Source organism: Leuciscus leuciscus (assembly GCF_965113295.1).
Source record: "Leuciscus leuciscus genome assembly, chromosome: 2".
Lineage (NCBI taxonomy): Eukaryota > Metazoa > Chordata > Actinopteri > Cypriniformes > Leuciscidae > Leuciscus > Leuciscus leuciscus.
This window is the reverse complement of record NC_138726.1, coordinates 45,125,445-45,139,919: the sequence shown is the minus strand read 5'-3', so window position 1 is coordinate 45,139,919 and position 14,475 is coordinate 45,125,445. Positions and strand designations below refer to the sequence as shown.

Sequence of the window (14,475 nt, the reverse complement as noted above, 5' to 3'; positions counted from 1 at the left end):
CTCCACAGCTTGCTCTTTATCGTCCTCATCCTCTTCTTCCTTGTTTACCACCTCTTATACACATACTCTTCCTTCTTTCCCTCTTATATTGTTTCCAACCAATGTTGGTATCAACATTCAGTGCAACATTTTGAATCAGTTTTGGGTCTGAACTGACTTGTATTATGTACAGTTGGTTTGGTCACATCATTAGAAATAAGTGTGAACAATTTTGAGTCGTTGTGTGTAAATGATTGTAGTTGTGTTTAACTTTTGCCTGCCTGTGTTTAGCGTTTTGAAACACAAGTGCATCACAGTGAAAAATGTGTTTTAGTGAGTGAGAATGTGTTTAGCATTTTGCAAAAAGACTGCATGAGATTTGCAAACAGTGTTTTTACTACCTGAACTTGTTTAATGTTTTACAGAAAGAGTGATTTATTTGACAAATTGGTTTAGGCTATTGAGAATTTGGTTCAGAGAATGGGGGTTAGTGTTTTAACAATTCAGATATAAGCATATAGCTTTATTAGTGCAATTTGCTATTGCTTCAATATTGTATCTGTGTGTGTTTACACCATTGAATATCTTAAACAAACTCTCTCACATATAAAAACAGCTATTCATTTAGCAAGATCCACTGTCCCATTCTTTGATTTATAAAACAGCATGTCTTACAAATTGTGTTTTAACAAACAAAATGTGTTGAATTCAAATCATGTCACCCATGGAAAATGGGGGAAGAAATATTGCCACTAAGCGATAGGAATGTGTGTGAGCAGAGATAAGAGAGATGCAGAGAAATTTCCCCTGGCTCAGCACATTAGAAGTATGCGGCCGTATTGCAAGTGTGAATCTAAGGCATTAATCTGTCAGGGTCAGATCATTACTATGGAGATGACAAGCCGCTTGCATTAATGGAGTGGTTTATTGCCATGGTGACAGGGAGATTTTGACCCAATTGCTATTGTACAGTAAATGCCCAAGAAACAGAGAAAGGGTCAAGGGAGAAATTCAGATATGTTTAAGAAAGGGCACCATAGACTTACAGAAATGTATACATATATATTGTTCTTATGCCAAATAATTCTGAGACATTATTGCCAAATGAGCAGCATTTAGATGACCAGAATAGAGCTGAGCTGATGTGTGGGTGCTGTCATGCATAAATGTACACTACATGTGTGCTCAAGTGTGTTCATCGACATAAGGGTGCTTGTGCTTGCTGTGCGTTCAGCTGTCTCATATGGATGCGCATTCATGTGTATGAGAGTTGCGTTAAAGTGAGCACAGTTATGTTGAAATGAGTGGATTAGAACGCAGAATGCTAAGAGATTGATCACAATTGACAAAGGTAATGAGAGAGCATGTTATGGTTTCTTAATTGTAACATCTTATAGCTGTAATCGGTAGATTGCTGCCTTTGAGGAAAGAATTTAACCCCAGGTTGCTCCAGGGGGAACTTCATTATAATAAATATACTGAAAGCAACATTGGATTAAAATGCCTGGTAAATGACGGCTTACTTATGGAGGTCTACCTCGTTCACTTTAACACATTGAGGCCTGGTTTCACAGGGTTTGGATTAAACCAGGATTAGGCCTTAGTTCAATTAGGACAGTTATAACTTTTGACTGATTAAATGTCAGTGCAAGTTGATTTTAGTTAAAACAGGTCGACGATTTTAGTCTGACTAGGCTTAAGCCTTGTCTCTGAATCCGGGGGTGAGTCTCAGAGAGATTGGTAATGATCAGGGGTGCGTTTCCCGAAAGCATCGTTAGCCAACTATGGTCGCAAGTTCCGTCGTTATCAGCATAGTTCAACGATTGGGTGTTTCCCGAAACCATCGTTCCAACGAACGTTCGCAAACAGCATCCCAAACTTGTGTGGTTGGAACATAGCTCTCGAGCTGTGGTTAGAAGCATATAGTTTCTAGTTTACATGAGATTTAGACTGAATAAATCCTTATCTTTAGCAAAATAAGCAAGCTGACATTCAGTACAACCCATGTTATTTATTTAGAATACATACAAATGTAATTTACGTCTTTTAGTTTGTCAAGAGATTTAAAGCACCGTTTTTGAAGACTGCGCATGTGCGAACGTGCTCTACTAAGTGCACTACGAGCCACTGAACAAATCTGGAAATAAAGCAAAATAACTGAGAAAAAATGAGAAATAGTCTTCAGGTGCCATGTAATTTATATCAAAACATCAAGCATTAATTCGATCTCAAACAGTTTCATTACAAGAAGTTATTACTCCACCACGTGCGTGACGTCATAAACTAACGTGGTTGAACGACCACTTTGCGACAATATTGTTTCGGGAAACAGTCGCGACTAGCTAGTTGATTTCTTCAACGATGCATCGTACTATGGTAGTTAAGCATCGAGTTACGACGTTGTACGGGAAACGCACCCCAGATTGGTACCCTGCACGAAGGTCTGTGCCACCATATGACAGACAGTATATAAACCATAGACAGTGTTATAAACGTGTGCCACTGCCAGAAAGCTAATGGGGAGTACATTGACAAAAGCTCTTTGCTGTAAACTACAGCACCTCCTAATGTCAGAGCCAGAGAATTGTCTCGCGATGGACCTGTACCTATTTTTTACAGTCTATGACCTGTACCAGAGAATGTGCCTGTCCTTTAGGATGAACTCTGACCTGACCTGAAATGTTAATTTTACTAAAAAATGTATTAGCATCTTGTGATTTTTGCTTGTTTTAAATCCCTCAACCCTGTTGATAAATTTCTATGAATGCCTGTTTCCGCCACGGAATAAAGCCATTTTAAAGATAATTGCGACTTTATATCTCACAATTCTGACTTTTTTCTCCGAATTATAAATTCAGAATTGCGAGATATAAGCCTAGGCATTAGGCCTACTCGCAATTACTAGTTATAAATGAAGAATAAAAAAAATAAAAAATAAGTGAAGAATTACTAGATATAAACTCGAAATTGCTTTTGAAAAAAGTCAAAATTGCGAGATATAGGCTAAAGTCAGAATTGCGAGATGTAACCCTGTATCTTTGGCTTTTATAATTCTAAATAGAAACTAGCCTACTTTTTGAAAGTTCTGGGAATTGTAGTTGCATATCTTTTAGGGAAATACGGGGATTTTTTATGACTTTCTGTCAGACTCTTCAGATAATTGGCAGATCAAGCATGGTGTTTGTTGTGAGTATGTGTTAGTATATTCTCTCAACGTCCTCTTGTGTTTGACAGGTAATTTAGATTTAGACATGTTTTTGCAGTCTCTGATCGGCTTTCCAGCTTAATAGCTCAATGCAGATGCTCTAACAACATGACAAATTGGACATCACTGAACTTCTGTTAATCACATAGCTGAATGGATAAGGAAATAGTTGCTCATCAATGTGGAAATGATTGGTAAAGAAAGGTAGCCTTACCCTGAAGCTTTGATCACACCTGCTGGCTGCAGACTGAGCTTTCATTAAATGGTTAAAAATAAAATACAGCTTGTGTATTCTCATGTCCAGAATTCCTAGACTCATAACGGCCACACTTCTACATGATATGAAACAACAGCTCCCCCATGTGGACTTTTCATGCTATTGTATATTAAAGCAGATGGGTTAGGCTACCCTCTATTTAGGTTGCATTTTAATTTGAAATGCAAGCCATCTCTCTCATTTTTTTTCTATTTTACTTTCTTGCATTTGCTACATTAGTTCAGGCCTCGTGTTAAATAGACTTCATCATAGCTCACGTAACAGAAAAGTGATTATTATTTCAAATAACTAAGTTAAAATATTAAAAGTCTCAACATAGCCTAATGGGAGAACAATTCAAGTTACTAGGTCATTTGTCTTTTGAGCTGTAAAAAACAAACAAAATTCGCGACCGGGTAACATTTCAGTTTGACCAATTTGAATGTTCCTCTCAGGCGCAGTTTCCATGTAAAACATTATCACTGTTGTAGTTTGAAAGTTATGACTCAAGAGTTGATAACGGCCAACTTTCCTGAGTTTTCCCAGACCGTCGCACAATGGACAATACAGCGGTCGATAAAGTTCCTGCCCTTGGTATAATTTCATTGGTCAGTTAGAGCGAAGCGCTGTCCTAATTGGCTGTTCCATCTGTCACTCAAATCTACTCCTCAGTCTCAAGCACTTCCTCCGCTGAGAGTCCATGGAAAGCCCATCACTGGCCAACCCACCGCCTGTCCCCTCATGCGTGGAGTCTCCGGTTGTCGTGATGAGGTTGCATCGTGATTGCATGGCGATCGGACGGAGCTGAAAGCACAGAAGTCATGATGGAGACCGTAGAGCAGCTGGTGTCTTTCCAGCACATCCATGTGCAACTGAACGGAGGCGCTCCGTGGGGATTCACTCTGAAAGGAGGGCTGGAGCACGGCGAGCCACTCATCATTACAAAAGTAAGAGTTTACAAAGAGTTAGAAACTCATACCACATGCTTGTGTGTGTCTCATTGATTATATTCAAACACTTGGTTACTTTGTGCTGAAAGTTTAAACTCACTGGTTAACGTTATGCTTGAATGAAATGTAACGGTGCATTGATGGATGTTTGGGAACTTGTAAAAACTTAGTGGCAAGGAAATGGACATGATATAAACATATGACCAAGAGCATCCTTAATGCTCGTGTTTAAACTGTTATTTTCACAAATGACAGATCTTGAATCTCATGAGATCTGTGAATCATTGACTTTCAAGATCCATGAAAACCCAAAGAAAGGAATGAATAATCAATGTTTGCATTAGAGCCACATTTATACAATTTATTGGATCACTGAACATAGGTGAAGAATAATCTGCATAAATTATTCATTATCCATTCACTATCACGAGTTTAGATAGACCAACAAATTGGCAAAGCTGATTAATCTGCCAAAAAAGATGGCTATTTCTGCAGATTAATCGGCTTGGTTGAAGTGGTCAATTTATTCAGCATCAGTTCCAAAATGTACTGACAGTTATTCAAAGGATTTGTGTTTTTAAATATTTTACAAGGATTTTGTTGTGAACATTTTGTGAAATAATGTATAGGCCTATACATTTTGTGCACATCCTTTTTGCATTAAATTGAATTACATTGTCTGTCTTGCTCTGTAGAAAATACATCTGCTTTCAAAAGTTGAGTGTATATTTTTGTATTATATGTTTTCATTTAATTTATGCACAAAAACTGCAGCTGTCCTTTTTGTTAGGAAAGGGATAGCCTATGGGATTATACAAATCAGGCTGTAACAATAATGATCAGTTTTAGAGATCCTTGCTGCTTTGTCATCAGCTCATTTACTTCATCTTTAGTGTGTAAAACCAACTGGGATGTGGTACTAGATAAAAACCCTTTATGTGTATGAGCCTGAGGCAGATTGGGAAATTAGTTATGTTAAAGTAATGTTTTTTTTTAACAAAATGATCAGTAATAATAAAAAATGAGCTAAAATACACTTTTCATATGTATTGTCATAATAGCAATTGAAAAAAGCGACTTTATCCAAAAATATAAAAATACTCAGTTAAGTTAATGCTTTTTAATTGAACCCACTGTGACTACATTTTTTATAACTAGAGAAAAGTAGTGTTTTTTTCCTCACAGGGAGGTAAGGGAATCATGTTTTATTCCTTCTCCTTCCACCCCCATTTCCTCTCCAACGGCATTTGACGAAAAAGTGTTGATTTATTTTTCTTAAATGAAGATGTTTTGGGGGGACAAGACCCCCAGAGATCACATTCCCAGACTCTGCCCCCTGAGTCAGCGGGGAGGAGGGGGTGGGGGTCATGAGGGGGAGGCTGGTATTTTTTTGTCTGACAGAGGGAAGAAATTTATTTGATTTGTGCCTTAGTTTTCAGCATGTCTTAGAAGGAGTTTACAGTTGTTTATTCTGGTGCTCAAAACATCTCGACAACTTGTAATGTGCGTTGAGTCGGTTTGGCTGTTTAGTTGGTAAAATGTATTTTCTTAGGTCTGCTGTGTTTAATTTAAAGTTAAATATTGTATCTTTTATCGCTCACAGGCTTTTGACATTTACATGTCATTTGATCATTGTTTCTCAATGAATCGCCAGCTGGATCAAAATGCATTCAAGATGAACATTGTCTTAATGATTCTGAGATTTGATTGATTCAGTGTTTGCCTCTGCCATTCTGAAAGTGAGTTGTTAAAGGTAGGGTAGGCAATTTCAGAGAGGCTAGCAATAGCAAGCTAGCTTTGAAAGCATGAGATCCCACCCTTCCTTCAGAGCGTCTCCAAAGCCACGCCTCCTCCAAAACACATGAACGCACACAGCCAGAGCAGAGTCAGCAAAGAGTCACGAGACGATAGACGCCGTTAAAGGGATACTTCAGGATTTAGCATTACGCTTTGTATTAGTAGAAAACCTGTAGTATTTTCGAATTACCGTGCTTTCTACCCTCATATCCCCCTGAGATGAGAGATTTATGTATTTTTTGTCTGGAAAAAATCCTCCGATGACGCAAAAATCGTCATTTTGCGTCATCGGAGGATTTTTTGGCCAGAGGCTGAAGACTACAGCCAGTAGGAGGGGCTGTCCTGCATGTTTTCAACCCGCCCATAGAGGGTGGGATCTCACTCACAGAATGTACACACAGTGTCAGCCGTCTTTCTTTGGAAGCTAAGCTAGCAGGCTCTTGTTCTGTGGAGAAAGCTGAGTAGTAGGAGAAAGCTATAAACCATCCTCTTTTTGTTACCATCCTCATCCTCTCCGGCCGTCGAGATCGTCCAAAATGGTCTACGCCTAGGGCAGCGAAGCAAGTGCATTCTGGGAGTTGTTGTCTTTCATCCACATAAGCCAAAAATACATTTTCTGGCTTTTCTCAGTCTAGAAAGCTCCAAATTCAAAAATATTTTCACATTTCTTCTACATAAATGACCTATTTTAAATACACATTCATCTTTCCAGAGGTGAAGTATCCCTTTAAATTACCTCATGTCTCAAAGCACGTAACATTACAATAATAATGAACGTAAACAACTCACAGAAACTCTTTATTAATATCAGCGTTGATAGTGTTGACATAGAAACGCATAAATCCTAAATGCCATCTCGTAATTACGGTTATGACATGGCGTGAACGCAGCATAAGCTTGTTGTTTTGGTTCAGGAGGAACATTAAAAGGCGGCTGCTGTTTGTTTGCGGTGACCGTCTGTTTACAACTTACAGCTTTATGGAACGTACTAATGACATGATCTCTGCGTGAGCAGGGTGTGCGGAGGTATGGAAATACATTTGTTCACAGGCAGGTAGGATATTGTACCTGCCATCGAACATTTTTTGGTCCTGAGACTTCCACAGAACAGAAGAACCATTTCTGATATTGATTGCTATCAGGATGTGAAGAGAGTTTTAACCAGTATAACAAAAAAATGTGTATACATGAAACAAACTGCCTACCCTACCTTTGAAAGACATATCCATGCATTTCCGATATGTTTCTTAGGTGTCAGTGTTGTTTTCTTGTAATATTTTTTGTAATAGTTTTTTTTTTAGCAGGCCGGTTAGTTCTCAGTAAGTGTCAACTCTTGGTTTACTGGGGGTTGGATCATGGCCAATTCTCATAACCTCATATTCACTGGCTGGACTTGTTAACTGCTTAACCTGAAACACATGCTTTGTTCGACACACAGTCCCTGCATCTGATGCTGTACACGCGTCTGTGTCTACCTGCATCACTCGATTGTGAGGGCTTTATTTGGATGTCATCATAAAGATGATATACAGAGGCTTTGTCAGTGTTGGAGTCTTCTGGGGCACATGGCTCCAGTCGCTGCCACTCACACTGATCGTTTTTCCATCTGATTTGGAGGCAAAGCACAACCTGCATGTTTGCATGTCTTTTTTCTCATGGAATCTCTTGCCCTCTGATCCTATCTACCATCTTTGGGCCCTGGGGGCATTATTTTGAACCCCCCCCCAGTGGTCTCAGTAGACATTTATCTCAAAGAGCAAACATAAGGACCTGGCGCTCAAGGCCAGACCCAATACACCCCCCAGGTGTTCAACATGTGCTCAAATTAAAATCCCATGATGGGTCATCGTGACCTCAGCCAGCAGCAAGAAGATACAACGGTATCAAGATTTATCACCAACAAACAGTGGCTGGATATACTAGTCATCTCTAGGCTACATAAAAGTCTGAAAGTTAAAAATGAAAAAGAATTTAATAGTAACAAACTTGAATCCCATTGTAACACTTTGAGCTGAACATCTTTAGGGTTTCAAAGCAACTTGTCCCCTGCGTGACAAAACATTGCCAGACTTGTGATTTTCAAAATTGTGGTGAAAAATGCATGTAAACCATTTGTTTACAAAGAATGCTTGATTATTTTCCACATTTGTGCCTGTGCAAACCCCCCCAAAATCCTCAAAGGCTTTTGCATTGAAATTGGCATTGAATGAACATGAGGAACAGGCTGATTTATGTATAAAAACCTTGTTGCTGCTTTTCCCCCCTCACCACTTTGTTAATCATCCCTCCCTCACATTCCCTGTCTTTTTTGTTCTCCTACTAAAGTAGAGATGGAAACATTGCGCATTTCCTTGCATTTCTCTTTTTCTGCTGTGAAGTTTATGTAGACCACATGGCACTCCAATCATCCCTCTCTTCCCACTCCTAATCGGTCAGTGGAACTTATTCTCAGGCGCTGGAGTTTTGAGGTGAAAGAAAGAAAATTTTGGACCGAGAAATGGAAATGTTTTACTGGGTCAAAATGTTTATGTTTTAAGTTTGCTGGCAGTTTGAACTTGCAGTAGAGCAAAACACTTTCCGCCACTTTTTTTTTGTGTGTGTGGGTCCAACAGTGTTAGTTCCGGAAGTATTCTGTTTTATTTTATAAGTATATTTATTCTCTCCATAGGCATATTTTAACCCATGCACCAGACCAAACAGCTTAGAGATGAAACACAACATTACAAACTTTGATTCAAAGCCAAAAAATAACAGGAAAAAAGCAAAAAGGCCATGTGTCCTTTATTTTACATAATTTTCTGAGGAATGAACTACTCATCCCATGAAACACAGCTAATGATGTAATCAAAATAAACGAAATAAAAAACATATTAAGTTATAGTCAAGTTATATTTTACAATTATTTTTTAGACAAGTATAAAATACAATATATTTAAACTGTTGCAAAAAAAAAAGTGAGTAGTGTAATATTAAAAAGAGTAAATTTTAAGAATGAAATTTAAATCACACGTATTGTTTCATACAGAGGCATACTGTTTACAACCTTGAAGGCCATGGTAGGTCTGTCTAGAATCGTTTATGCATTTATGGCTAAAAAATCACTTGCTCTATTATGAAAATGAATGAGATTTTACTTCCAGAACTTGACTGCCATTTTTTCCACTTCTACTTCCATTTTTATCATCCCTCTGTTTAAAGTGATCTCTTTGTTTAAAGTAGGATTACTTCCCCATTTCTGTTATTCAGTAACGCCATACTTCTGCTTCTGGATAACTTCCCAAAGTTAAATCATATCAGTTTTGGATTGCTGTGTGAAACTCATCAATCCTGAGAGGTAATGCTTCCTTTTCCCACTGTTATTGCAATTGGATTTAATAGAGTAAATATATTGTTTCTTCAATGATTTGATAGAAGTCTGTTTGTTTTGAACGATGTGTTGATTGTGGTGAAGTCCGCAGCTGGTTATGGGTGTGGGAAGGATCTGATATGTGACAGGAATGTGTGCTTGGCTCCCGTTGCCTTTGCCTTGGGCAGCGAGGCTTTGATGGTGGGAGAGATATTGGGGTCTTATTGCCTGAGCCCCTCCACCACAAACACTCACCAGTGTTTCCACATGGTCTCTTAACCGAGCTGGGAGTGACAGGACTTCTAATCAGTGAGGCATGTGTGTTCGCTGTGTGTTTGTTCTCTGAGTGAATGGTTGTGAAGTAGGGACCTGGAGAAATGATGTTATAATATCTGCATAATGAAAATTATAACTGCACATTCATTCAGTTAAAAGCTTATTTTAACTGCATTTCTGCAACAAGCCTTTGTCTAATGATTTCTGCATGGTGATATGATAATATTGGAATTGTATAATAATTGCAATATTCTTAGCTTTTTGGGATTTTGGTCGAGTAGAAATAATTAAATATGCTTTAAATGTAAATCTGCCTAAATGGAGGTTGTAATATTCTCAAAAGTATGAGTGTAGTAGTAGTAGTACTCATGTGTAGAATGTAACAAAAAATCTTATAGGGATGCACATTATATTGGTTATCGGACATTTGATGTATACAGGTTGCCATATTTGAGCATTTTAGTGTTTTTTTGTTGTTGTTGTAAATATTATCCATCATCTAATACTCACTCACTTAAAGTTAGTCTAAAAAAAACAAAAAAAATTTATAACACTGTTTAATGTAATCTTTTAGCAAATCTCAATATGAAAATGGTTTTTTTTTTTTTTTAAATGCACTTTACATTTAGAATGGTTGTAATTAATTTTAATCATTTAATTTTGCTTAGTCAGTTGTATATAATTTTAAAATCACCATTTATTGGATATATCAACCATAATATGAAGATAATTATTTATTGGTTGTTTTTAGTGTTTTATTGTAATTCATTTTAATAATTAAATTTTGTTTAAACAAAGTTGTATATCATTAAAATCACCATTTATTGGATATATTAACCATAATAGGAAGATAATTATTGGAAAAAATAATAATGATTAATTATTTAAAATTTTATATCAGTGCATCCCTAAAAAAATCCATTCTTTGCAATCCATTCTGGCATCACATGTATATACTGTGTTTACATGTGTGTTTGTGGCACGTTTTTAATACAAATACTTGATATAGTTTGGTCTCTAACTGAAACAAATATGCTTGTTGTTGTTATTCTGCTAGTTGAGAACTTTTCAATGATATATGACACGAGTCTACCTGTTATGTTTAATGATTTTACGGATCACAATTTCATGTAAAGCGGTTATTTTTTCATGCTATGAAAATAGAGCAAATTTAAAAGCACTTGGCAAGTGATGGTCATATTCCCTATATTCACTGCAAAGCCAAGCTTCTTAGCTTTAAAATTACATTTATTTTTGTGTTGGTTAAGCAAGTGGCTGATAAGTAACAGGATAACTTAGTAGCATCCCCCGCTTTGGATTTAAGAGGTTGGTTAACGATTAATCGATTAATTGATCATTAATTTAAACTGATCGATTATGGGAATTTATGTAAATTGATGTCACGAGTATGGAGATGATTATGTCTTTCCTAATTTGGTATAATTAAAAACTTACCGTTTAAGTGGCTTGTGGTCCTTTCAAGATTTAATGTGAAGACACATGGTAAATGATAATCAGGGAGTCAGTTTTCAAAGTTCATCTGTGTTCTGCAGGGGACTTGACCACATCAAACGCTCCACCAAAAGCTTGTTGGCCAACCTCGTATCCAACATTTGGGCTCAACCAGCCGTCAAAACCACTCCAAAGTCCTCTTTGCTCCCAGGGAGGTGAGTCTGGGGGAGGGGGATTTGTGTGTGTTTGTGTGTGGAGGAGGTTAGCGGAGGGGACAAGGTCACTTCACACACATTACAACCTCAAAAGACTCACTATGGCCCTATTCATAAACGGCAGGAAACTGAGGAATGACAGGTCCTAAATTGAGCCATCATGATGCCCCTCCTCACCATGCACCCTCTCCTGTCTGCTATGTGTGGATTGACAGTGATGGATCAATCCAAGTTATCTTTGGTCCAAAGGTTGCTGACTCTCTGACATCCACCATTGTCTTTTTCGGAAACGAGGTCTGCTATACGCTCGAAATGCGCAATTAAGGCTATAATTGAGCAATCTCAGAGCAACGGGGTGAAGTTGAGCATGTCAGACTAACAGATTTGTGCATATTCGGATTAGGGATCACGCCTCCAATATTTGCGCACATGCACACTTCCATTGCTCCAATTACAACCCAACTCACCAAAGTAATTTTTTGCCAAGTGTACTGGCAAGTGGTTTGATGTTCCTTTAATTTGCCTCTCGTTGAACTTTGTTAAAACAAAGACAATATCTGCCCGTCAGGAGGCTTCTTCTTGGCTGCACTTCAAACATGGCTTCTCACCTCTCGAGGAGAGAGACCTTGTTATGAGAGCACGCACACTGCTGTTTCTGGACGTGCATCAAAAGGTGGAGGTTTTCCCAGTGCACGTCTAAAGCATGATTGATCACTTTGGGATGTTTGTGGAAATGTCCACCAGTGGTGATATATGTTGTCCCGATCGTCTTAAGAATGGATTTTTAAGTGAGTCGCATAAGCTGTACTGATTTAAGAATGTGATCAAGTAACTGAACAATAAAGGCAGGTTGTTGATCTGGGTGTCATGTATGTGATTAGTGGCGCGTTAATAATGACTCTGGGTAAGATTTGGGTTTCCAGTATATGAATTTTCAGGCCAATTTATGTGGTCTAATTCGGTTTTGATATGTGCTCATGTGCCTGTGTTCAGTTAGTCAGCCAATGTGATTATAGTAAGTTTTATAGTAAGACTTTTTGGAAACACTTCTTATAGTAATGATTTGTAAGTACATTTTATGAAAACTATGGCAGAATTAAAGGTGTAGTTTAACCAAAAATTTTAATAATTTTATCATTTACTCACCTAATGCAGTGTTATTTAGCATTATTTATATTGTCATTTTTCTTAGCAGGGTGTAAGGGGATAAAAGTGACATCTAACAGTTCTTACATATCACTTAAATAAAGCTTGAATGATCGGGATTGGTATCGGCTGATTATGATTACAAGAAATCTGTAGTCGGTATCTCAAAAATCCCCAAAGTTAACAATAACAACACTGTTTTACGTACAATTATTGTGAATGGGGACTGAGTGAGAGAGCTCCAAAAATATTTTAAAAAGCACCATAAAAACTTGTACGCTATATTCCAAGTCATCTGAAGCCATGATCATTTTGAATGTAAATTATTTAAAGGTAGGGTAGGTAGGAATTGTCTAAAAAACTTCTTTTCCAAATTTGTTTAAACTTTATTTATATATCAATACATAATTAAAATGTAAGTACTCTGAAAAAGAAAGTATAAAAATCGAGTGTCTGTAGACCTCTCACGACTGTTTTAAAGACAGCTAATTATTTCCATTCACTCCACCCCCTCCCTTCTGGGCTCCTTCCAAAGCCACGCCCCCAAAACACATGAACGCGCGACTCCGACCGCTGAGCTGGAATACGCATTATTTACCTGAGACGAGCGGAGAGGAGCGCAGTGCATGCAGTGACATCATGTCAGAATCACATGTAATAAAAAAATTTGTGCTGGGCAACGATTACATTTTTTAATCGCGATTAATCGCATGATTTTCTTGCGATTAATCACTTTATTACGCGCTTTATTACGCGCAAAATTTAATAATGAATTCTAAAGTAGTGTATTGCACACTTTTGATCTAAATGTACTGCTATATACACAAAAGTGCAATAACATGTGGTTTGCAAAAACTTTAAACAAATAGCCTAATGTGCTTTTTACCAGCTACGGCTACTTCCCTTTACACAGTAGCAATAAAATATTTTAGTACTCACTATCAAGCTAGCATTGGTAAAGTTTAAAATATATATTTTTTTGATTCGCTAACGAGCTAGTTATATCTATAAGGCAAAGCTAAAAACAGGTTGCATTGATACACGTTTTTCCATTACCATCAGTTACACTGTGATAAGGATGAATTTCGTGTAAGATTCATAACATATATGCTGTTCTGCATGTAAGAGTTTCCATGATGAAAACATTGTTGACTCTGATGAGGACTACACTCCAGAGACAAGTACCTCATCGTCAGCTCGAGGACAGGTCCGAGGTCGAGGGCGAAGCAGAGGAGGTCGTGCAAGAGGCCGTGCAACTAGGGTCCGAGGATATTGACACGCGTTTTATTTTTTTGTTTATCCAAAGACTTTTTGTTCATTACCTTTTCTAGTACTGTCTTCCTTTTTTTGCCTTGTTTGCCTTTGCTAACTGCATATGCCGGTAATGTGAATTTTGATTGCTCTTTCTCAGCCATTGTTTTGCTATTCCTAGGTTCCGTGCCTCTTGAATTCCTCAAATCAAACGGGTGCAAATCAAAATCCGATAACATCAGCAATTTTCTGATTTCTGTAAATAAATATAAAACTAAATGTATATTGCAGCACAGGGTGAGGTCCGTATATATATTAACTACGATTTGAGACACATACATGTAAATTTAATATAAAACTATGTAAATGGCGCTCTGTGGCGCGGCAGGATTTTGAACACGGTCCTGAGCCGCCGCGGACAGACGCCGAAAGGCGCCGCCTGTGTGTGTACTCTCATAGAGAATAGTGTGTTCGAATTTAAAAGACGTGGCGCTGCGCGGCGCGCCGCCGAGCTGCGCGTCCGGTGTGCGACCCCCTTAAGCCAATCCTTTGTTTCGTCCCGGATGGAAATAATGAGCTGTGTTTAATGCAGATTAAATGGT

At 37.9% G+C, this 14,475-nt stretch overlaps 1 protein-coding gene across 3 annotated transcripts in view; it reads left to right on the top strand.

Annotated features, from left to right (window-relative positions):
- Nucleotides 1-4,116: 4,116 nt before the first annotated feature.
- The window catches only part of shroom4 (shroom family member 4), a 50,228-nt gene continuing 39,869 nt past the window's right edge, over nucleotides 4,117-14,475 (top strand). For 2 of the 3 annotated variants that reach the window (XM_082158757.1, XM_082158756.1), the window contains exon 1: nucleotides 4,119-4,387. In XM_082158757.1, coding sequence (XP_082014883.1) covers nucleotides 4,262-4,387 — 126 coding nt within the window. In that variant the 5' untranslated portion in view covers nucleotides 4,119-4,261. Of the gene's footprint in view, nucleotides 4,388-14,475 lie in introns of all 3 variants that reach the window. The other variant, XM_082158759.1, reaches the window with a different exon arrangement.